This window comes from Alnus glutinosa, chromosome 12 (assembly GCF_958979055.1).
Source record: "Alnus glutinosa chromosome 12, dhAlnGlut1.1, whole genome shotgun sequence".
Lineage (NCBI taxonomy): Eukaryota > Viridiplantae > Streptophyta > Magnoliopsida > Fagales > Betulaceae > Alnus > Alnus glutinosa.
This window is the reverse complement of record NC_084897.1, coordinates 3,791,514-3,808,202: the sequence shown is the minus strand read 5'-3', so window position 1 is coordinate 3,808,202 and position 16,689 is coordinate 3,791,514. Positions and strand designations below refer to the sequence as shown.

At 36.0% G+C, this 16,689-nt stretch overlaps 1 protein-coding gene across 1 annotated transcript; it reads right to left on the bottom strand.

Moving 5' to 3' along the window:
• Positions 1-14,249: 14,249 nt before the first annotated feature.
• On the bottom strand, positions 14,250-16,072 carry LOC133852404 (cytochrome P450 71A1-like). Its single transcript, XM_062289155.1, has 2 exons — positions 15,137-16,072; positions 14,250-14,921 (listed from the first exon to the last, which is right to left on the bottom strand). The coding sequence occupies exons 1-2, from the start codon at positions 16,070-16,072 to the stop codon at positions 14,307-14,309; spliced, it is 1,551 nt and encodes a 516-aa protein (XP_062145139.1). The 3' UTR covers positions 14,250-14,306.
• Between the last annotated feature and the right edge of the window lie 617 nt (positions 16,073-16,689).

Sequence of the window (16,689 nt, the reverse complement as noted above, 5' to 3'; positions counted from 1 at the left end):
GTGTGACTTGGTTTAGCAAGTGATGGTTTCAACCCATTTGGTAATATGAGTACATCATACAGTATGTGGCCAGTAGTATTAGCACCGTACAATTTACCTCCGTGGATGTGTATGAAGGCTCCAAATTTGATATTGGCATTACTTATCCTTGGACCCATGGCCCCCGGAAATGAGATTGATGTTTATTTGCGGCCGTTGATTGATGATTTGCATGAATTGTGGGGTTAAGGTATAAGCACTTACGATGCATCAACGAAAGAGACATTTAACATGTAGCATTACTATGGACAACAAATGACTTTCCTGCGTATCGAAACTTGTCTGGGTGGTCTACCAAGGGAAGGCTTGCATGTCCGGTGTGTAACAAGAATACAAAGTTCAAGAGATTGAAGTATGGGAAAAAGACGTGTTACATGGGTCATCGTAGGTGGCTTCCTAGGGGTCATATATAGCGCCAAAAAGGAGAATTGTTCGATGGTACTGAGGAGCATAGATTAGCACCTAAAGAATTGTCAAATGATGAGCTGTTGCGACAACTCGATCACGTTACAAGTGTACAGTTTGGAAAAGGAAGTGGGACAAAGACAAAGTGCACAAATGATGAGTTGAATTGGACGAAGAAGAGTATTTTCTTTGAGTTACCTTATTAGTCAACATTAAATCTAAGGCACAATTTAGATGTAATGCATATCGAGAAGAACATATGCGACAATGTATTAGGTACATTGATGAATATTGATGGGAAGACAAAGGACACATACAAGTCACGATTAGATTTGCATGAGATGGGTATACGTAAGAAATTGCATTTGCAGGGAAATGGTGCAAAGGCGAAAATGCTACTTGCAAAGTACACTTTGACAAGAGATAAAAAAAAAAAAAGGTTGTGTGATTGGTTGAAAGGAGTTAAGTTTCCAGACGGGTATGCATCTAACATCGGTCGGTGTATGAACAAGCTGCTCGGCAAGCTTTTGGGAATGAAAGCCACGATTCTCATGTCTTCTTACAACGCTTACTTCTTGTTGCAATTTGTGGGTATGTAAAGTCTGAAATACAAACAATGTTTACTGACTTGAGTACTTTTTTTAAGCAGTTGTATGCACAGACATTGAAAATAGATGTCTTGAAGCAAATGAAGGACAACATTGTCATAATATTGTGTAAGTTGGAACAAATATTTTCACCTGCGTTTTTTGACATTATGGTCCATGTAGCAATTCATTTACCTCAAGAGGCTGAGCTTGCGAGACCAGTGCAATATTGTTGGATGTATCCAATTGAAAGAACACTTGGTAGATATAAGAGGTATGTACAGAACAAAGGGCGACCAGAGAGTTCAATTGTCGAGTGCTACGTCACTTATGAGTGTTTGACCTTTTGCTTAATGTATATTCGTGATATTGAGACAAGATGGAATTGTGCCGAGAGAAGTGCTGACGTCGGCCGAGAAGAAAAGGAAGAAGAGTTGGATGTGTTCAGTCAATGAGTCCGATTGTTAGGTGCAGTGAATTGGTAACACTTGATGAGAATCATTTTGCAAGGGCTAAATGGTATATGCTTAGCAATCGTAAGGACATCGATTCATACTTGAAATAAGTGTAGTAATAGAGATTTCTTATCATTACTTTATGTTTACTCATGTCACAAGATGACGGCTAACATTTTATTTTAGATATATATGCAGTGAACACTATCTATTGATTGAACGAGATGGCTATCATGACATTCAGAAGAAGCATGAGGCTAATTTCGAGCATTGGTTTAGAGATAATATATACCATGGTGCGAACAATGCAGGAAATGTCCCAAAACCATTATATGATCTAGCATGCGAGGCTGAGTGTCAAGTTAGATCTTATAGAGGTTGTATTGTGAATGGGGTTAGGTTCCACACAAAAGAATGTGCACAAAATCGTACTACCCAGAACAGTGGAGTTGTTCGAGGTGAGCACAACAAGTCGATCATTGAGTTCTATGGTGAGCTGAGGAACATTTTTGAGTTATGTTATCCTGGCACAAATCGGGTGTTCCTATTTGAGTGTGATTGGTGGGACACTGGGAGTAGGAGGGGAATGAAAATGGACAATGGACAATGGCTTTACGATTGTGAATACTTCTCGTAAATGGTACGAGTTTGACCCGTTCATTTTAGCAACTCAAGCTGCCCAAGTATTTTACTTGAATGATCCCAAATTTGGTGATAGTTGGAAAGTGGTACAGAAGTTGACCAATAGAAACATATACGATGTTCCAACAATAGTGGAGAGAGCTGATGACCAAGGTACAAACTTTGATGTATACCAGGAGCGTGTATGTGATGGGGGCAGTATTGCCATTGTTGAAGACTCCACTATATTATGTAGAGATGATCCAACAATACCTATTGATGAATTATATGTGCAACTTGATCCAAACTTGTTCGTTGGCAATAACCTGCTGATTGAAGAAAACAATACAAACTCCAACGAGGAGGAGGAGTTACTAGCAACAATGATACGGACTCTGAACATGTGGACAACTCTGATCACGAGGATTCATCTTCAAGCAACAGTGATGCAGAATATGATGATGACATGTGCTAATATAATGTATTACACTTCTCTTTCCTTATCATTAAGGTGTAAAATGCATTAACCATCTTCGTCAATCCAAACACTTCTATTAAATGCCAATGGAAATATAGAATAACTGAAAAAGATTCAATGAAATTTATGTGCCAATGTTGGATGCTTTTAAATTTTACAAACAAATGCGGTTGTATTTACACTTTGATTTCCTTAATGTAAAAGTGTAGAATAGTTAATCATTTGTGTCAATTCAAATACTTCTCTTTCCTTATTTTATTTTCTTTTTGAAAAAAACATATTGCCAACTAGTATGACTAATCAATTTTTTTTGTCTTTGTTTTTTGGTACATGTCAATCAAGAAAATTAGACATGCATAGAGGAAAACGAGTACCAAAAGCATCTACTAAGCAGAATTGTAGTCGGGGCCTAGGTCGGGGCCATGTGGAGGACCTCCCAATGCAGGTCGACAACCATCCTATCGAGGAGCAGCCAGATGCCCCACTTACATCGCCGGTGGAGGGCCATCATGTCGAGGAGCAGCCAGATGCCCCACTAACATTGCCAATGGAGGACCATCCTTTCGAGTCACAGTCTGATGTCGTACACTCATCGATGGGATGTAAGTAAACATATGGTCATTAGTTTTTTATTTTTTTTTATTTTTTTATTTTTTTTTCCATTGAATTCGTTAATGCTGACTGTTCTTATATTTTGAGTAACAGCTACCACATCTGTTAGGCACGGAAGAGGAAAGAACAAAAATAGGAAGTTGAAGAAACTGACGAAAAATGTTCCCATCAATATCGAGTTCCGGGGTAGGGAGCGATATCCTGTAGGTGATAATGCTCGTTTTTTCTCGAGGTTGATTGGTGAGGTCCTCAGCGATCATTGCGACTTGCATCATGATTCTTGGACTGAGGTCCCAAGTGAGATGGTGCAAATATTAAAAAACCATGTGAAGGTACACAGTGTAGACCATTGTTTGTGTGTATTATGCCAATTGTTAGAAATAATGTCACAAAGTTTTGACCATTATTGTTTGCATAATTACTATGTCACAGAGTTACTTCAGGTTGGATGATAATAATATAGCACACGTGGAAGCCTTAGATTTTGGTCTAAGTAGAGGCTATTCAAGGACTCGCTCCAACCTGCACTTGAATCAATACAAGCCTCATTTTAAAGACATTAATGTCGAAGATTCAGCTACGGTGACCGATGCAAGCGCCAAGGCAAGGGCCACTGTTCCTACTCATCTTTGTCAGGAACAATGGTCTTTGATATGTGACTCATTTGAAATGAACGAATGGAAGGTAAATATATATTCTTAAAGTGATTGGTTAATTAGGATTTGTAGTGTTTGATTACAACTGTAAGTAATATAATGAATATTTGATTTTTGGTTGAACACTATCAAGAGAAGTGTGCTCGGAATGCGGCCAATAGAAGCCACTTGAAAACAAATCACACCGCTGGCACCTGCTCATTCATCAACATTATTCACAAGAAGGTATGGAGTTTAAAGCATATTTTAGATCAAATTAATTTTAGTTTATTACCATTAATTATGTGTTTTATGCGCAAACAAAAATAACTCATGCTAGGCCCAGTCCTCTCGAATTTTATAACGATACGCACAAAAAGAAGGATGGGTCTTTTGTTAATGAAGTTGTTGAAAGCTTATATGTAAGTTTATAAAAGGATTACTCACAACAGATATAAATATTCAACTTGTGTGAGTGATTTATTTAATGTTTATTTTGTTTGTGCAAAATGAAATGGAAGCAAGAGTTCACTCAAACAGCGCGAATTGCACTGAAGAAGAGGCATTCACGAAAGTGCTCAGAGTTTCACGCACGGGGCATGTTCGAGAGATGGGGTTAGGTGTCGTACCTACCTTGCCAAAATCTTCTCGAGCAACATTCTCAAGCCAAATTGACATTCACGAGGAATGCAGGAAGCACCGGGAAGAGCTCAAGACATCTTATCAGTCCCTGTGTGAAAAGATGGCCGCATCGCAGGAAGAGAAGGCCGCATCGCTGGAAAGGATGCAGGAAGAGATTCGGGCAGAGATGCGAGCAGAGGTACAGGCAGAGATGCGGAAACTGCTATCACAATTTCAAGGGTTAGAGAACTTTTCCAATCGCATTTTTTTCATGCACACGCTGTTGATATTTAATTATTAGAAAGATTATTGATAATGATTTGAACTCTACTCCTATTAGGCATGGAGGGAGGTCTACCATAGGTCAATCAAGCCAAGGCAGTAAAGGGTGATTGATGCTCTGTAATAGTTTTTCTTAGAAACAACTATTGTCTTAGACAATTTCTACTATAATAGTTTAAATGCTTCAAACATTTATGATTTCTATTCAGTATAAAACATTCGAACAGTTATGTGTGTTTTGTAATATGCGTAATTGATGTTTTGTAAATGATGGTTTGTGTTACTAGAAGGTAAAAGATTAAGACAATTTTTTTGGTTTAAGAACTTTGAATAGTAAACTTCCCTTGAAATGTTTACCAAGGTTAAAAAACTGAGTAAACAAAGCAAGGGAATAGAACTATATAATAAAATTTTCTTTTTAAGTGTTTGTAGGATGGCAACAGAGAAAGATGGTCGAGCTAGACATTGTTGTGCTAAAGGGCTCAAGTGATCGATGGTAAGTTATTTCAATCCTATTGTCATTTACTTACTGGTGAAAGTACTGTAAATTGTAGCAAGCGGGCGGCTTGCATGGAGTGATAAGGTTGCGTAAAAATTATTTGGAGTGTTTGGATATGGTTGCTGGTTGTTGATACTATTGGTTGGATATTTTTGCTAGGTATGCTAAATGAAGTGCCATTTATGTGCCTAGGTATGTGTGTGTTTTCCATCTTTCCCTAATTACCAACCCAATAGAGCGTATATAATTCTTATCTGGTTTCGGATGTTGATATTGTGAAGAAATGGAACCTGTGATTGTTTACTTAGATTTCAAAGATAGAGTCCTTCCGAGTTTGTGTTATTTTATTTTATTTTGATTAGAGATTTTGGGATTCGCATGATTTTGTTAATGATGTAGTAGTATTAACAGAATTGGGGATTCTGTTGATCTGGGTTTGTTATGCTTATGGTTTTTTTGATTTCAAATTGTTTGGAAAGAACGGATCAAAAAGATCATGAATCATCACTGCTTTGTTAAATGTCACAATAATAATTCAACTATAGATATGGATCATATGGTACTGAAAAGTTTTAATTTTGAATTCCTTCACTCTTTTGTCAATTTTTTGTTTTTTCAAAAGGTTTGAGCTCTTGGTTGAATTATGATTGTGTTTGAATTAAGATTAGAGGAACACAAAAAAAAAAAAAAAAAAAAGAAAAAGAAAAGAAAAAAAAAAGATACAACTGGCTGCTTAGTTGTCTTGAATTTTGTTGTTTTGCTTGATGGACTTGCTGAGTTGTTTTCTTATAGGTTGCTTTTGTTCATTCTTACTGTATATCAGAAAATGTTTTGAAAACCTAGCTTTGTCATATTTTCTTAGAATGTTGAGGATGTGTTTGGTTGTCTGTAATCATGTAACATTATCTCTTTCTCTTTGCTTCAGTTTATTGTTATTGGATTAGGAACATGTATACTTGTGCTCCAGCTTCTGCCTTTGCATCACATTTGGACAGATTGCTAATATGGTTAGCAAAGGTTCTTCACGTAAGCCTATTGAAAACAACTTACTTTCTAATTATCAAGTTTAAGAATATATAGAAAATTATGGTTTGGTTTACATTTTTTGTCATATTATTTTTTCTGGTGTTTTTACAGTTTGTGCTCCAAACGTCACAGTCTATGGAGTTATTCTGGGTTTTACTGGTTTGGCATGCTTGTACTCGTGCTTTTATTGTTCAAAATTGAGGGCGCAATATGACTTGGACGAGTCACCTTGTGTAGACTGCTTAGTGCACTTCTGCTGTGAGACTTGTGCTCTGTGTCAAGAATACAGAGAGCTCAAAAATTGTGGGTTTGATATGAAGATAGGTATGACATATAGCTTCTTAGTTAATCACATTTGTATTTCTTTTATTTCTTTTTCTTGTCCATACTTCGTTCTGATCATTTCCAAATTATTTGGTGAAGAAAACCCTCTTTTTTTTCTTTTTTCTTTTTTTTTTTCTTTCTTTCTTTTTTTTTTTTTTTTATGAAAGATTAGGTACTATATGTTTAGTGGGTATATCTATATTTGATGCAATTTGGCCTGCCTTGTTTTTGGGTTTTGAAAGTCATTTGCTTTGAACCTGTCTTTAATTTTGACATTGAAGTAGCAAAAGCATGAAGAAATTGCATTCCAAACATTATGTTATTGCTGTTGATCAATTTACTGGACCTGATTAGCATGCTAGAATACCGAGTTCTGTAGTAGATATACAATACATAGTACTTCTGCCAAATCTGTGTTCTTGAGTGAGTTCAACTATATCTAACCCCACCTTCAAGTACTACTTCTTTAATATTTTTGGCACCATGATAATTTAAACTTTACAACAATTTTGTTGTTTGATATGCATTATGCTATATCTGCTCTCATTTAGAATTTCTACATTGCAATATGCATGTAGAGATTTAATTAATGCAGTAAGGATGGGTGGGTGGATCTAAATTTTTTTTAATTTTTAATTTTTTTTTTTTCATTTTTTGATAGTAATAGCGGCCACAAAAAATACTAGACTATTTTAACTATTAGCAGCCACATATATGTCGCCGCTAATAATACTAGTCTATTTTAACTATTAGCGGCCACATATGTGTGGCCGCTAATACTAGACTATTTTAACTATTAGCGGCCACATACGTGTCGCCGCTAATCATCTAGTATTAGCGGTGACTTTGGACTCGGTTAACAAAAAATTGCGGCGGGTAAAATTATTTTTAGCGGCCACTAAGTTCCCCACTATAAAACAATTATTAGCGGCGAGTCAAAAATGTGGCCGCTAATAGTCTTTAGCGTCAGACTATTAGCAGCCACCCTTTAGCGGCCAAATTTGGCTGCTATTGATCAATAGTGGCCAAAATAACATTATTAGCGGCCAAACTTGCTGGCCGCTAATAAGCAAATTTTTTGTAGTGCTAGTTGCAAACCAACGTCGTTGATTTAAAGAAATATCATTAGTACTTATACTATATTAATTATCAACTACATTTTTTAGTACTCGATCGATGAAAGCTAAGTTTTGCACAATCTAACGCAAGCTAAACAATGGGAGTGGAAGTTTCTAACAATAGATTGATTTTTCCACAATATATTTGCAAGTTTCTTGAACTAATATCCCCTTTTTTTTTCAATCAAAAAAAAAACCCAAACATTTTTAATAGTATCAAGTGATTTTTTAGAGTATCATTATCCTTAAAAATATGTTAGTATATTAATTAAATAATTAAATTCATCATTTTTATTAGTTTAAACTTTTGGAACAAGTGATTATTTACAATTGTATCAGGGTAATTAAAGTCTTAAGTTTGAACTATATTTCGTCACTTACTTTCTATTTCAATTGAATATTACACGCGTTAGACCTCCCCAATAACATTAATATGATTCACTAATGTCAACCATGAGTGGGAAGTTTAATGAGTTGGTAGACCTCGTTATACAATTTTTTGTGCACCCAATGCTCATAACCTAAGTAACCTAGGATAAGTAAGTCATTCGAGACTTAATTAGTTAAGCAAGCACGAAAAAACATTATCTTTATTTAGTCACTGTTTTGAACAAACATTTCGTCTTATTAAATAAGCTACATCGTCCTTTACAAAAGTTCTATAAGATTTTCTTCTAGCTTATAAGAACAATATTTTCCATTAATAGAAGAGGCTCAATTCTCATAACAAGAAACGAATATATATTGACATGAAAACTTGAGGCCTGAGGGATATATATATATAGTAGATCGATAAGAAGGAATTGAACTTGATGGTTACCCCATCTCCATCATATATATCCATGTAAACTCAAGTAAATCCGACTATAAAAGGTTTGTAATGGGTACAAAATGATGGCCAAATCCATAATTTAAAAGAACTATATATATATATATATATATGAGTCCTACTTACTAATTCAGGTCAATGAATCAATCTCTACCTGTCTACCATCTCCACAAGTATATCCCTAGCTTAATGGATTTTTTTTTTTAATTTGCATCTAGATCAGAGACCAATTTATGCCATTCCAAATGGCGGAGTGTGCTAACTAATATACAAAGCTTGAAAAACAATGAAGAATATACGCAGGAATAACCAACCGACCATTCTCTCTTGTGCAAAGGCCAGCAGGATTTTTTTTGTTTTCCACTTCAAATTAGCTTAAGCCTGCAGGGTCTAAGAAGTACACAGAAAAGCCAATGACAATCCCTTGCATAATTAATAATCCTAAAATTAAAGAACAATCCAACGAAATGAATCCATCCCAAACGAAATATAAATAAGAAACTTAAAAATTTTAAAAATTTTTTTAAAAAAAAATTTATAAAAAAAAAGGGTGCTGCGCGCATAAGATTGGATTCCTTAATAGGTAAAGTCAACGTTTCTTCCTCAAACTAACACCCAATTGACAATATCCCACCCAAAATACCAAAAATTGTCAATGTTCATTCTAATGATGAAAATATCCTTAATTAAAAAAATAATAATAATTAAAAACTAAAACTAAAACTAAAAAAAAAATAAAAATAAAAAGAAATACATAAAAACCAAGGGTGGCCAAATTTAAAAACTAGAGAAAAATATATTTTAGCTCCCTAAACTACCATCGGTTCTCCGGATGACACAAAAAACTACCAAAGCTTGGATTCCGACCCTCCAAATTACAAACTGCTTATTTTTTGGCCCCCTTCATCAGTTTGTGCCGTCTAAGTTGATGGAAACTGATTCATGTTCGTGACTCTTTTAGCCCGAAAATACCCTTGATTTTAATCTTGAATTTACTAAAATGTCCATTGAGAGAAAAACACACGTACGAGTGGAGAGGGCCAAAAAAATTACAAAATTGCCATTCGGGTCCTTAAGGGATGAGCAAATGTCAGCAGTCGGCAGTCGGCAGTCGGCGTGTGTTTTCGGGTGGCACATCGACCACGTTGCACTCGATCACGACAGTGTTGTTGCTTGCGGGTGAGGGGTGGAGGCTGGTGACCGACCGTTACGTAGTTGGCGAGGCGGTGGTTGCCACCGACGACGCTGAAGCTGATAACAATATATATATCAACAAGCATGGAAAAGTTTCACTACTACTGTCACTAGCTATGAATGAATTTTGGAGCGCGCGCGCATGCGGGTGATGGGACGAGGAAACCATACCTATATTTTTCACACTTGGGAATCTCCACCCTTTCTCTGCACAAAGTGCTTTCATAGGATAATTTCGTGGTTGTAAATTTGGCCATTTTTTAGTAATCATAGATCAATGAGAATGGGTTTGCTAAATACTCTCTGACATGGCTTAGGAGATCTTGATAGTGCTCTGTTGTGTTTGAATTGGATTTAGGGTTTAATTTGTAAAAAGGAATGGGATTTTTATTCAAAAATGACTCCATTTTCTGTAGGAGCTTCACCAACATATAATATGTTCGAAGAAATCACTCAATGACCCCCTCTGTTCTACATTTACCACTCTTCTAGAAAAGGACTAAACTCAAGTCTCTAACAGGGTGGCCCATGATTTTTTACTGTTTAACTCAAATAGTGAAGGATCCTCTTAGTTGTGCTTTTCTCTGTTCATTCTACAAACAATATATCAATATTTATTTTGGGAGTTTTCAGACCCCCATGCACAACCTGATGTATTATAGTACCTATTCATTAACGGATTTGGACACAATCATTTTGTCTATGGCGTCTCCACTTCATATCTATATCCGGAAGTTTTGATTAGACCTCTCTCTCTCTCTCTCTCTCTCTCTCTCTCTCTCTGCTTTTAGCACAGTTTCTTGTCTCTCTCTCTGAATTTGGAACTATAACTATCCCAACCAAACCAACCAACAGTTAGAAAAATTGCATATATATCTCTAAAGCTTTGTAACAACAAAGCCGTTGTCTATCACCGAAAACAAAAAGAGAACAAGTCTCTTGTTCACCTCTGTTTTCATGCTCTAAAACAGAGTTGAACAGAGCATGGTAATGGGAAGAGTCCTTAGACGTATTTAAGCAAACTCAATGAAAGAGATCATTGAGAAATTTGTACAAACAACTTGCATGCGATGTCTCCTACCAGAGTAGTGAAATTATTTTCAATTCGAACGCTTTCCTTTTTACAATAACAACAATCAAAATTGTATTTCAACAACAAAAACCAGTAGAAAACAATTTGATAAGCTTGAAAATTAATCACTGGGCTGTTCGCCAAAAAATTCCCATTTTTTTTAAATTTTTCGTTTTGACTTGGGATTTTGCCTGGGTGGCCGTTCGCTGGAAAATTCCCTCGGCCCTAGAGGTGGCCGTTCGCCGGCATCGAGGTCACCCAGACCGGCCTAGAGCTGAAGAACACCTGTCCGGCAAGTCCCCCGGCATTGACAAACGACTGGGTCATTGACACCAGGAAGAACCACTCGGTGTCGGTGACCTCCTCGTCCACCGCTTCGTCTGTGGCCGGCGCAGCCGACCCTCCCGCAGCACCTTCTTCGTCCATCGCCAGGCAGTATGGAGATCCAGCCATGTGACCTGCGATGGTGTCTTAGAGATTGAGAAAAAAACGGGTGAAATTTCAGTGTAAGGAGAGGGCAGTTTTGGGCTAAAAGAGTCGGTGTCCGTCCAAGTGGACGGCATAAACTGACGGGGGGCCAAAAAAAACATAAATAATTTGTAATTTGGAGGGTGGGAATTCAAGTTTTAGTAGTTTGGAGTGTCATATAGAGAATCAATAGTATTTTGGAGGGTTAAAATATATTTTTTCCTAAAAACTAAAAGAAAAATTTAAAAGTTTCCATTTTTTTTTTTTAAGAAATTAAAATTTTTTCATTTAAAAAAAAAAATTGAAATTTTCATTTTATTTTATTTTAAAATTTTTCAAAAAAATAAATAATAATAATAATTATTATTTTTTAACTTATAGGGGTATTTTGTTTTATTGAGAAAATTGTAAAGTCATTTTTGTCTTTTTGCTGGCCTCGGGGGTACATTAACAATGTTTTGGTAGTATGGTATGAGGAGAACATTATTCCAATTGAAAGTTTGGGGAGATATTGTCAATTGGGTGATAGTTTATGGGAAGGGTATGCGGACTTTTCCATTCCTTATTTTATGGCTTTTTTGTTAAATCACTATTTATTCCAAAAGCTTAAACGGATAGAAAGTGGTAGCTTCAATTATTAAATTAAATTTTATTGATTTCTTTTTGTTTTTGGTTTTTAATTTTTGGGTAAGGTTGCTTAGAATTCGATAGCGAGATTGAAATAAACAAAATCTCAACAATAATGCCATTCTTACGCAATTAAAAATCTTATCAAAACCAACGACGAAGGTTTGTTATTTTTGTTGTTTAATAGACAAAAATCAACGAAAAAGATGAAGGCGACGAGATCGTACGTTGTAATACCCTGCGTGGTTTATACATTATGATACTTAATGCTAATCGGCTATATTAATTTGTTGTATCAAGATGCTAGCTCCCTTGTTATGATCACATAAAAAATTACAAATTTTTTATTTACTGACCGATGATTATGTTAAAGGGTCCTTCCCAAATATGGTACTATATATATATATATATATATATATATATCCTTCTGCATTTTGCATGCATGTTGCTGCTGTCATGAAAAATCATAGTCCAAGCTAGGAAAAAGGATCTGATTCATTTTCATCTTTGATTAATTAATATTTATAGGTCTATGATTATCCCAAGAAACCATAATAAAGTCAATTATTCACATGTGCCGACCAAACATAAAATATTGTATTGATTTGACAATAATTGAAAGATTTTATGTTATATTTTATATCCATTATTGCACTTTCTCTATTGAAGTATTAGAAGATTCCCATTAGGAGTAGCTTTCGATCTAATGATGTAAAATGTGCATAATATGTGAGCCTTGAGAGTATCACACACCTATTTATTTTCATTGGGTGTACTGGATATATGCTAGTATGTGTGTATATGTTTAGTTATGGGTGTAGAAATGAAAAAAGGCTTAATTAGGCTTTCGTTTGAAAAGTCCTAGCTTTCTGATGGGCTACATTTTAAATGGGCCAGATGAGGAGACCGAAGACGAAACTTAAGCTTTGTAAGTTGTAGGTTAATTTGGACTACTGGAAGAGGTTTTTGGTGTGAAGAGGCTCCAACTTTAAGCTTCAAATAGTGTTTGGTGTGAGAAAAGATGTTCTTTTTCGAATCTTAGAAACTCTAGTGACTTTATGAGTCTAAAAATGAGATTTTTCAGAGGTAGTAGACGATGAACAGTATTTCTATCTATCACTGTTTGATACTAATCGATCGATGGTCGAGTACTGAGTTGATTGTTCTCATCAATCGATCGATGGTTGTATCGACTCTCACGTGGCAATCTATCTGTATTGGCCAGAATGCCAAAAAATGATGTTTTACGAGAGAGGGAGAGAGAGAGAGAGAGAGAGAGAGAGAGAGTAATTGAATCTTATTGGCGTCGGGGTGGGGCGAGCAGCAACGTCTTGGCGAAGTTAGCAGCGTCGTCAAGGATGAGAGAGAGAGAGTAGCAATAGGTAATGAAAATGAGATGACATTCTAGGGTTTTTTGGTTACATTTCTTAGCGTTTTTAAACTAATACCAATAATTAGCCCACTCCATTCTTAATACTTGTCTTTTTTCAATAAAGGTCACGAATTATTCTTAAATACCTTATGTTTTCTACATACGACGAGAATTTAACAGCGTCTCAAGTAAGTGCCACTAAAATAAACATGCTGGGCCCAATCCAAAAAACTGCCTAGGCCAACTAAATGTTATCAAATTTCTATGTTGCATTTATTATACTTAATTAAATGCTTTCAAGTATTTTAAATATTAATGAAAGTATGCTCAAGTATGGGTACATACGCTCAAGTATGAAAGCTAATTTCCAAACAATAAAAGTTTTATATAGGAAATGATACCCCTCAAACCATATTAAGTTTATATGATTATTGCGAGTTTTAAGAAATAAAGAGCATGGTATTAGGCTAGGTTAGAGTGCACCACATTGAAGTTACAGTTGCATGATGGTGTGGCCATCATTATGTTTGCCTTGTTGAGTGCACTTTGTAGTTATCTACTGACCAAGACGCATTCGTGGCCACGGGTAATGCTAGATCCTTGGAGGTTGGATCGCACAACCCCTTGCATATGAGGCGTAATAATATGTGATGCCATAAGTGTCTTAAGGCACAGATCCCTTAAAATTAAGGCTTTATTTTGACAATTTAATGTATTTTGACTTTATACGTTTATATTATATCTATTTTACATGTCACGCAATTTAGTAATTTATAAGTGCTCTACTTTTATTAATATGTAACCTTAGCGCCTCTGAAATTTGAAGGTTAACAAACCTACGCTTCACAGACTAGGAGGGTTACATTAATATCATTTTACAAAATTTATTGTGTACAATTTGTTTGCGGTGAGACATGAAAGTTTCCATGGAACACTAAGTTTCAATTATTATTAATTATTAAGGTTGAAGCCACCTTCCCTTACATTAATTTCAAACAAACATAACTACAAATGCTAAAACACGAATCTCTTAACCCGTAGATCAAGGAGAGTGCAGTTTTGGTACAAGATAAAGTGGAATTTTCTTAGACACAGTGATCCCGTTAACTTCACTCATGTCCAAGTCTTTCGCTTGTACACTAGCACTAGGCAATCTCCAGTCAAACCAACACAAGATGTTGGCAATCACATTTTCAACAGAAGCAACACCAAATGTCAATCCTGGACATCTCCTTCTCCCACCTCCAAATGCGATGAATTCAAATTCTTGCCTATTGAAATCAACCGTCTTGTCTTTAAATCTCTCCGGGAGGAACTCTTCTGGCCTCTCCCAAATAGTAGGGTCCCTTTGGATTGCCCATATATTGATAAATACTCTTGTTTTTTGCGGAATATCATAACCTCCAAATTTCACACTTGCTGATGTTTCTCGAGGTACTGAGAGAGGAGCTGGTGGATGTAGTCTTAGAGTTTCTTTGATGATACACTTCAAGTAATCCATTTGGTTGATGTCATTCACATCTATCTTTGATTTCTTTCCCACCACCATTCTCACCTCTTCTTGCGCTCTCTTCATGATATTTGGATGTTTTATGAGCTCTGCCATTAACCATTCCAAAGTTGTTGAAGTAGTATCACTTCCTCCAACAGACATGTCCTAACATTATGGAAACACAAAATTTTAGACATGGGTTTTTGTGTGCGTGTCTGTTTCGTCCCACAAATATGTCGCGAAAATTACGAAAACATTGAACTTTAGACATGGGAAACTATGGAAACTTAAAAAAATTTAAACATTGGTTTGTGTGTGTGTGTGTGTGTGTGTGTGTGTGTGTGAGAGAGAGAGAGAGAGAGAGAGAGAGAGAGAGAGACCAGTAGGATTGCTTTGAGGTTGGCTTGAGCAAGCTCAACGTCAAGCATGCCTTTCTTTTTAAGTTTGAGGAGAATATCAATCAAATCTTTCCTCCCTTCATCGTCAGTCGTTCTACATGTATTGTGTTCTTCGAACGCTTGATCAAACAAAGCATCTAATTCTCTGAAAGTTGCTTTTAGACTCGGGATAAATCCCGTAAGAACATCAATCCATCCCAAAAAGGGGAAAAAATCTCCGAAGCAGAATGCTCCAAGATGCTCCATTACCCTTCTTGATAGATGTCCGAATGTGCTCTTACCTCCTTCTTCTTCAAACTTCTGTCCAAGTACACATCTTGAGACTATGTTGTTCGAGGTTACCATCAACATCTCACTTAGATTAACAGAAGCTCCTTTGTTGCACGATTCACGTATCTTTTTTGTCAATGCTTCAATTTCTTCTTCCCTTACATATTGGAAGGATTGCACCCTTTTGAGGCTCAAAAGTTCTAGGACACAAATTTTCCTAGCTTGTCTCCAATACTCACCATAGGGTGAGAATCCTACGTCCGTGCATCCATAGAGTAAGGAATCGGCAGCGGTTGTTTTTGGCCGGTTTGAGAAAACGACATCATGTGTCTTTAACATTTCTTTAGCCATATTTGCGGATGACACCACAAGGGTTGGCCTATGGCCCAAGTTTAAGAACATTAGAGGGCCGTACTTGTTTGAAAGGACTTGAAGAGAACGATGTGTGAGTGTGCCAAGCTGGTGAAGGTTGCCTATGATTGGTAGCTTTGGTGGGGATGGAGGTAAATTGGGTTTGCCACTACTTCCAATACGCTTAAAAACATAAAGAAAAGAGATGAGGAAAATAAGAGAAAGAAGGGGATTAATGAAGGGTATTTTGTGTACCTCTTGCCATGATTGTAATTGCAGAAATGATAGTGGAGCCATTTCCTCTCAAGTGTTTAACACAATGCGACTTACTACCCATCCCTTCAGTTATATATATATATATATATAAAGCTTTCCAAGTTTCAATATTTACATAATTGTACAAATTAATTTTTAAAACATGCAACCATTGGAATAATTGGCGTCTATTAGTGTGCATTTAGAAATGAAGAAAATTGGCAGCTACTTTTATCTGGATACTGTAGTTAACTTATTTAAAAATGATGAAAAAAAATTGTTAAAGTATTGATTAAATTATTAAATTTATCTTTTCTTATTAGCTGAAGGTTTTAAAACAAGTAGTAATTTATCTTTCATTTCAATTAAATATTAATTTTACGTGTTAGGCATCATATATTAAAAAGAGAATTTAAACCCAAGTGAGGAGAGTACATCATATTTGAAAATTAAGAGTTGGCCCCAATACTACTTAGATCACCAACCTCCACTGGTGTATAGATAGATCGAAGAGATTGAAAGTTTCTTAGCAACGAGGAGATTGGCAGGAAGTTTCCTCGTCAGCACTGAGAGTCGTATATTTTGAAAGAAATTGAAGAAAAGCAGACAAAAAATGGGTCACGATCATTACTGCCTATTGCCTAAGCTATATATCACTA

Excerpts from the sequence above, each read along its gene's own strand:
- LOC133852404 (XM_062289155.1), bottom strand. The coding sequence starts at position 16,072 with ATGGCTCCACTATCATTTCTGCAATTACAATCATGGCAAGAGGTACAC. Across the intron at positions 14,922-15,136 it reads ACCTCAAAGCAATCCTACTG|GACATGTCTGTTGGAGGAAG; the intron begins GTCTCTCTCTCT and ends CCATAATGTTAG.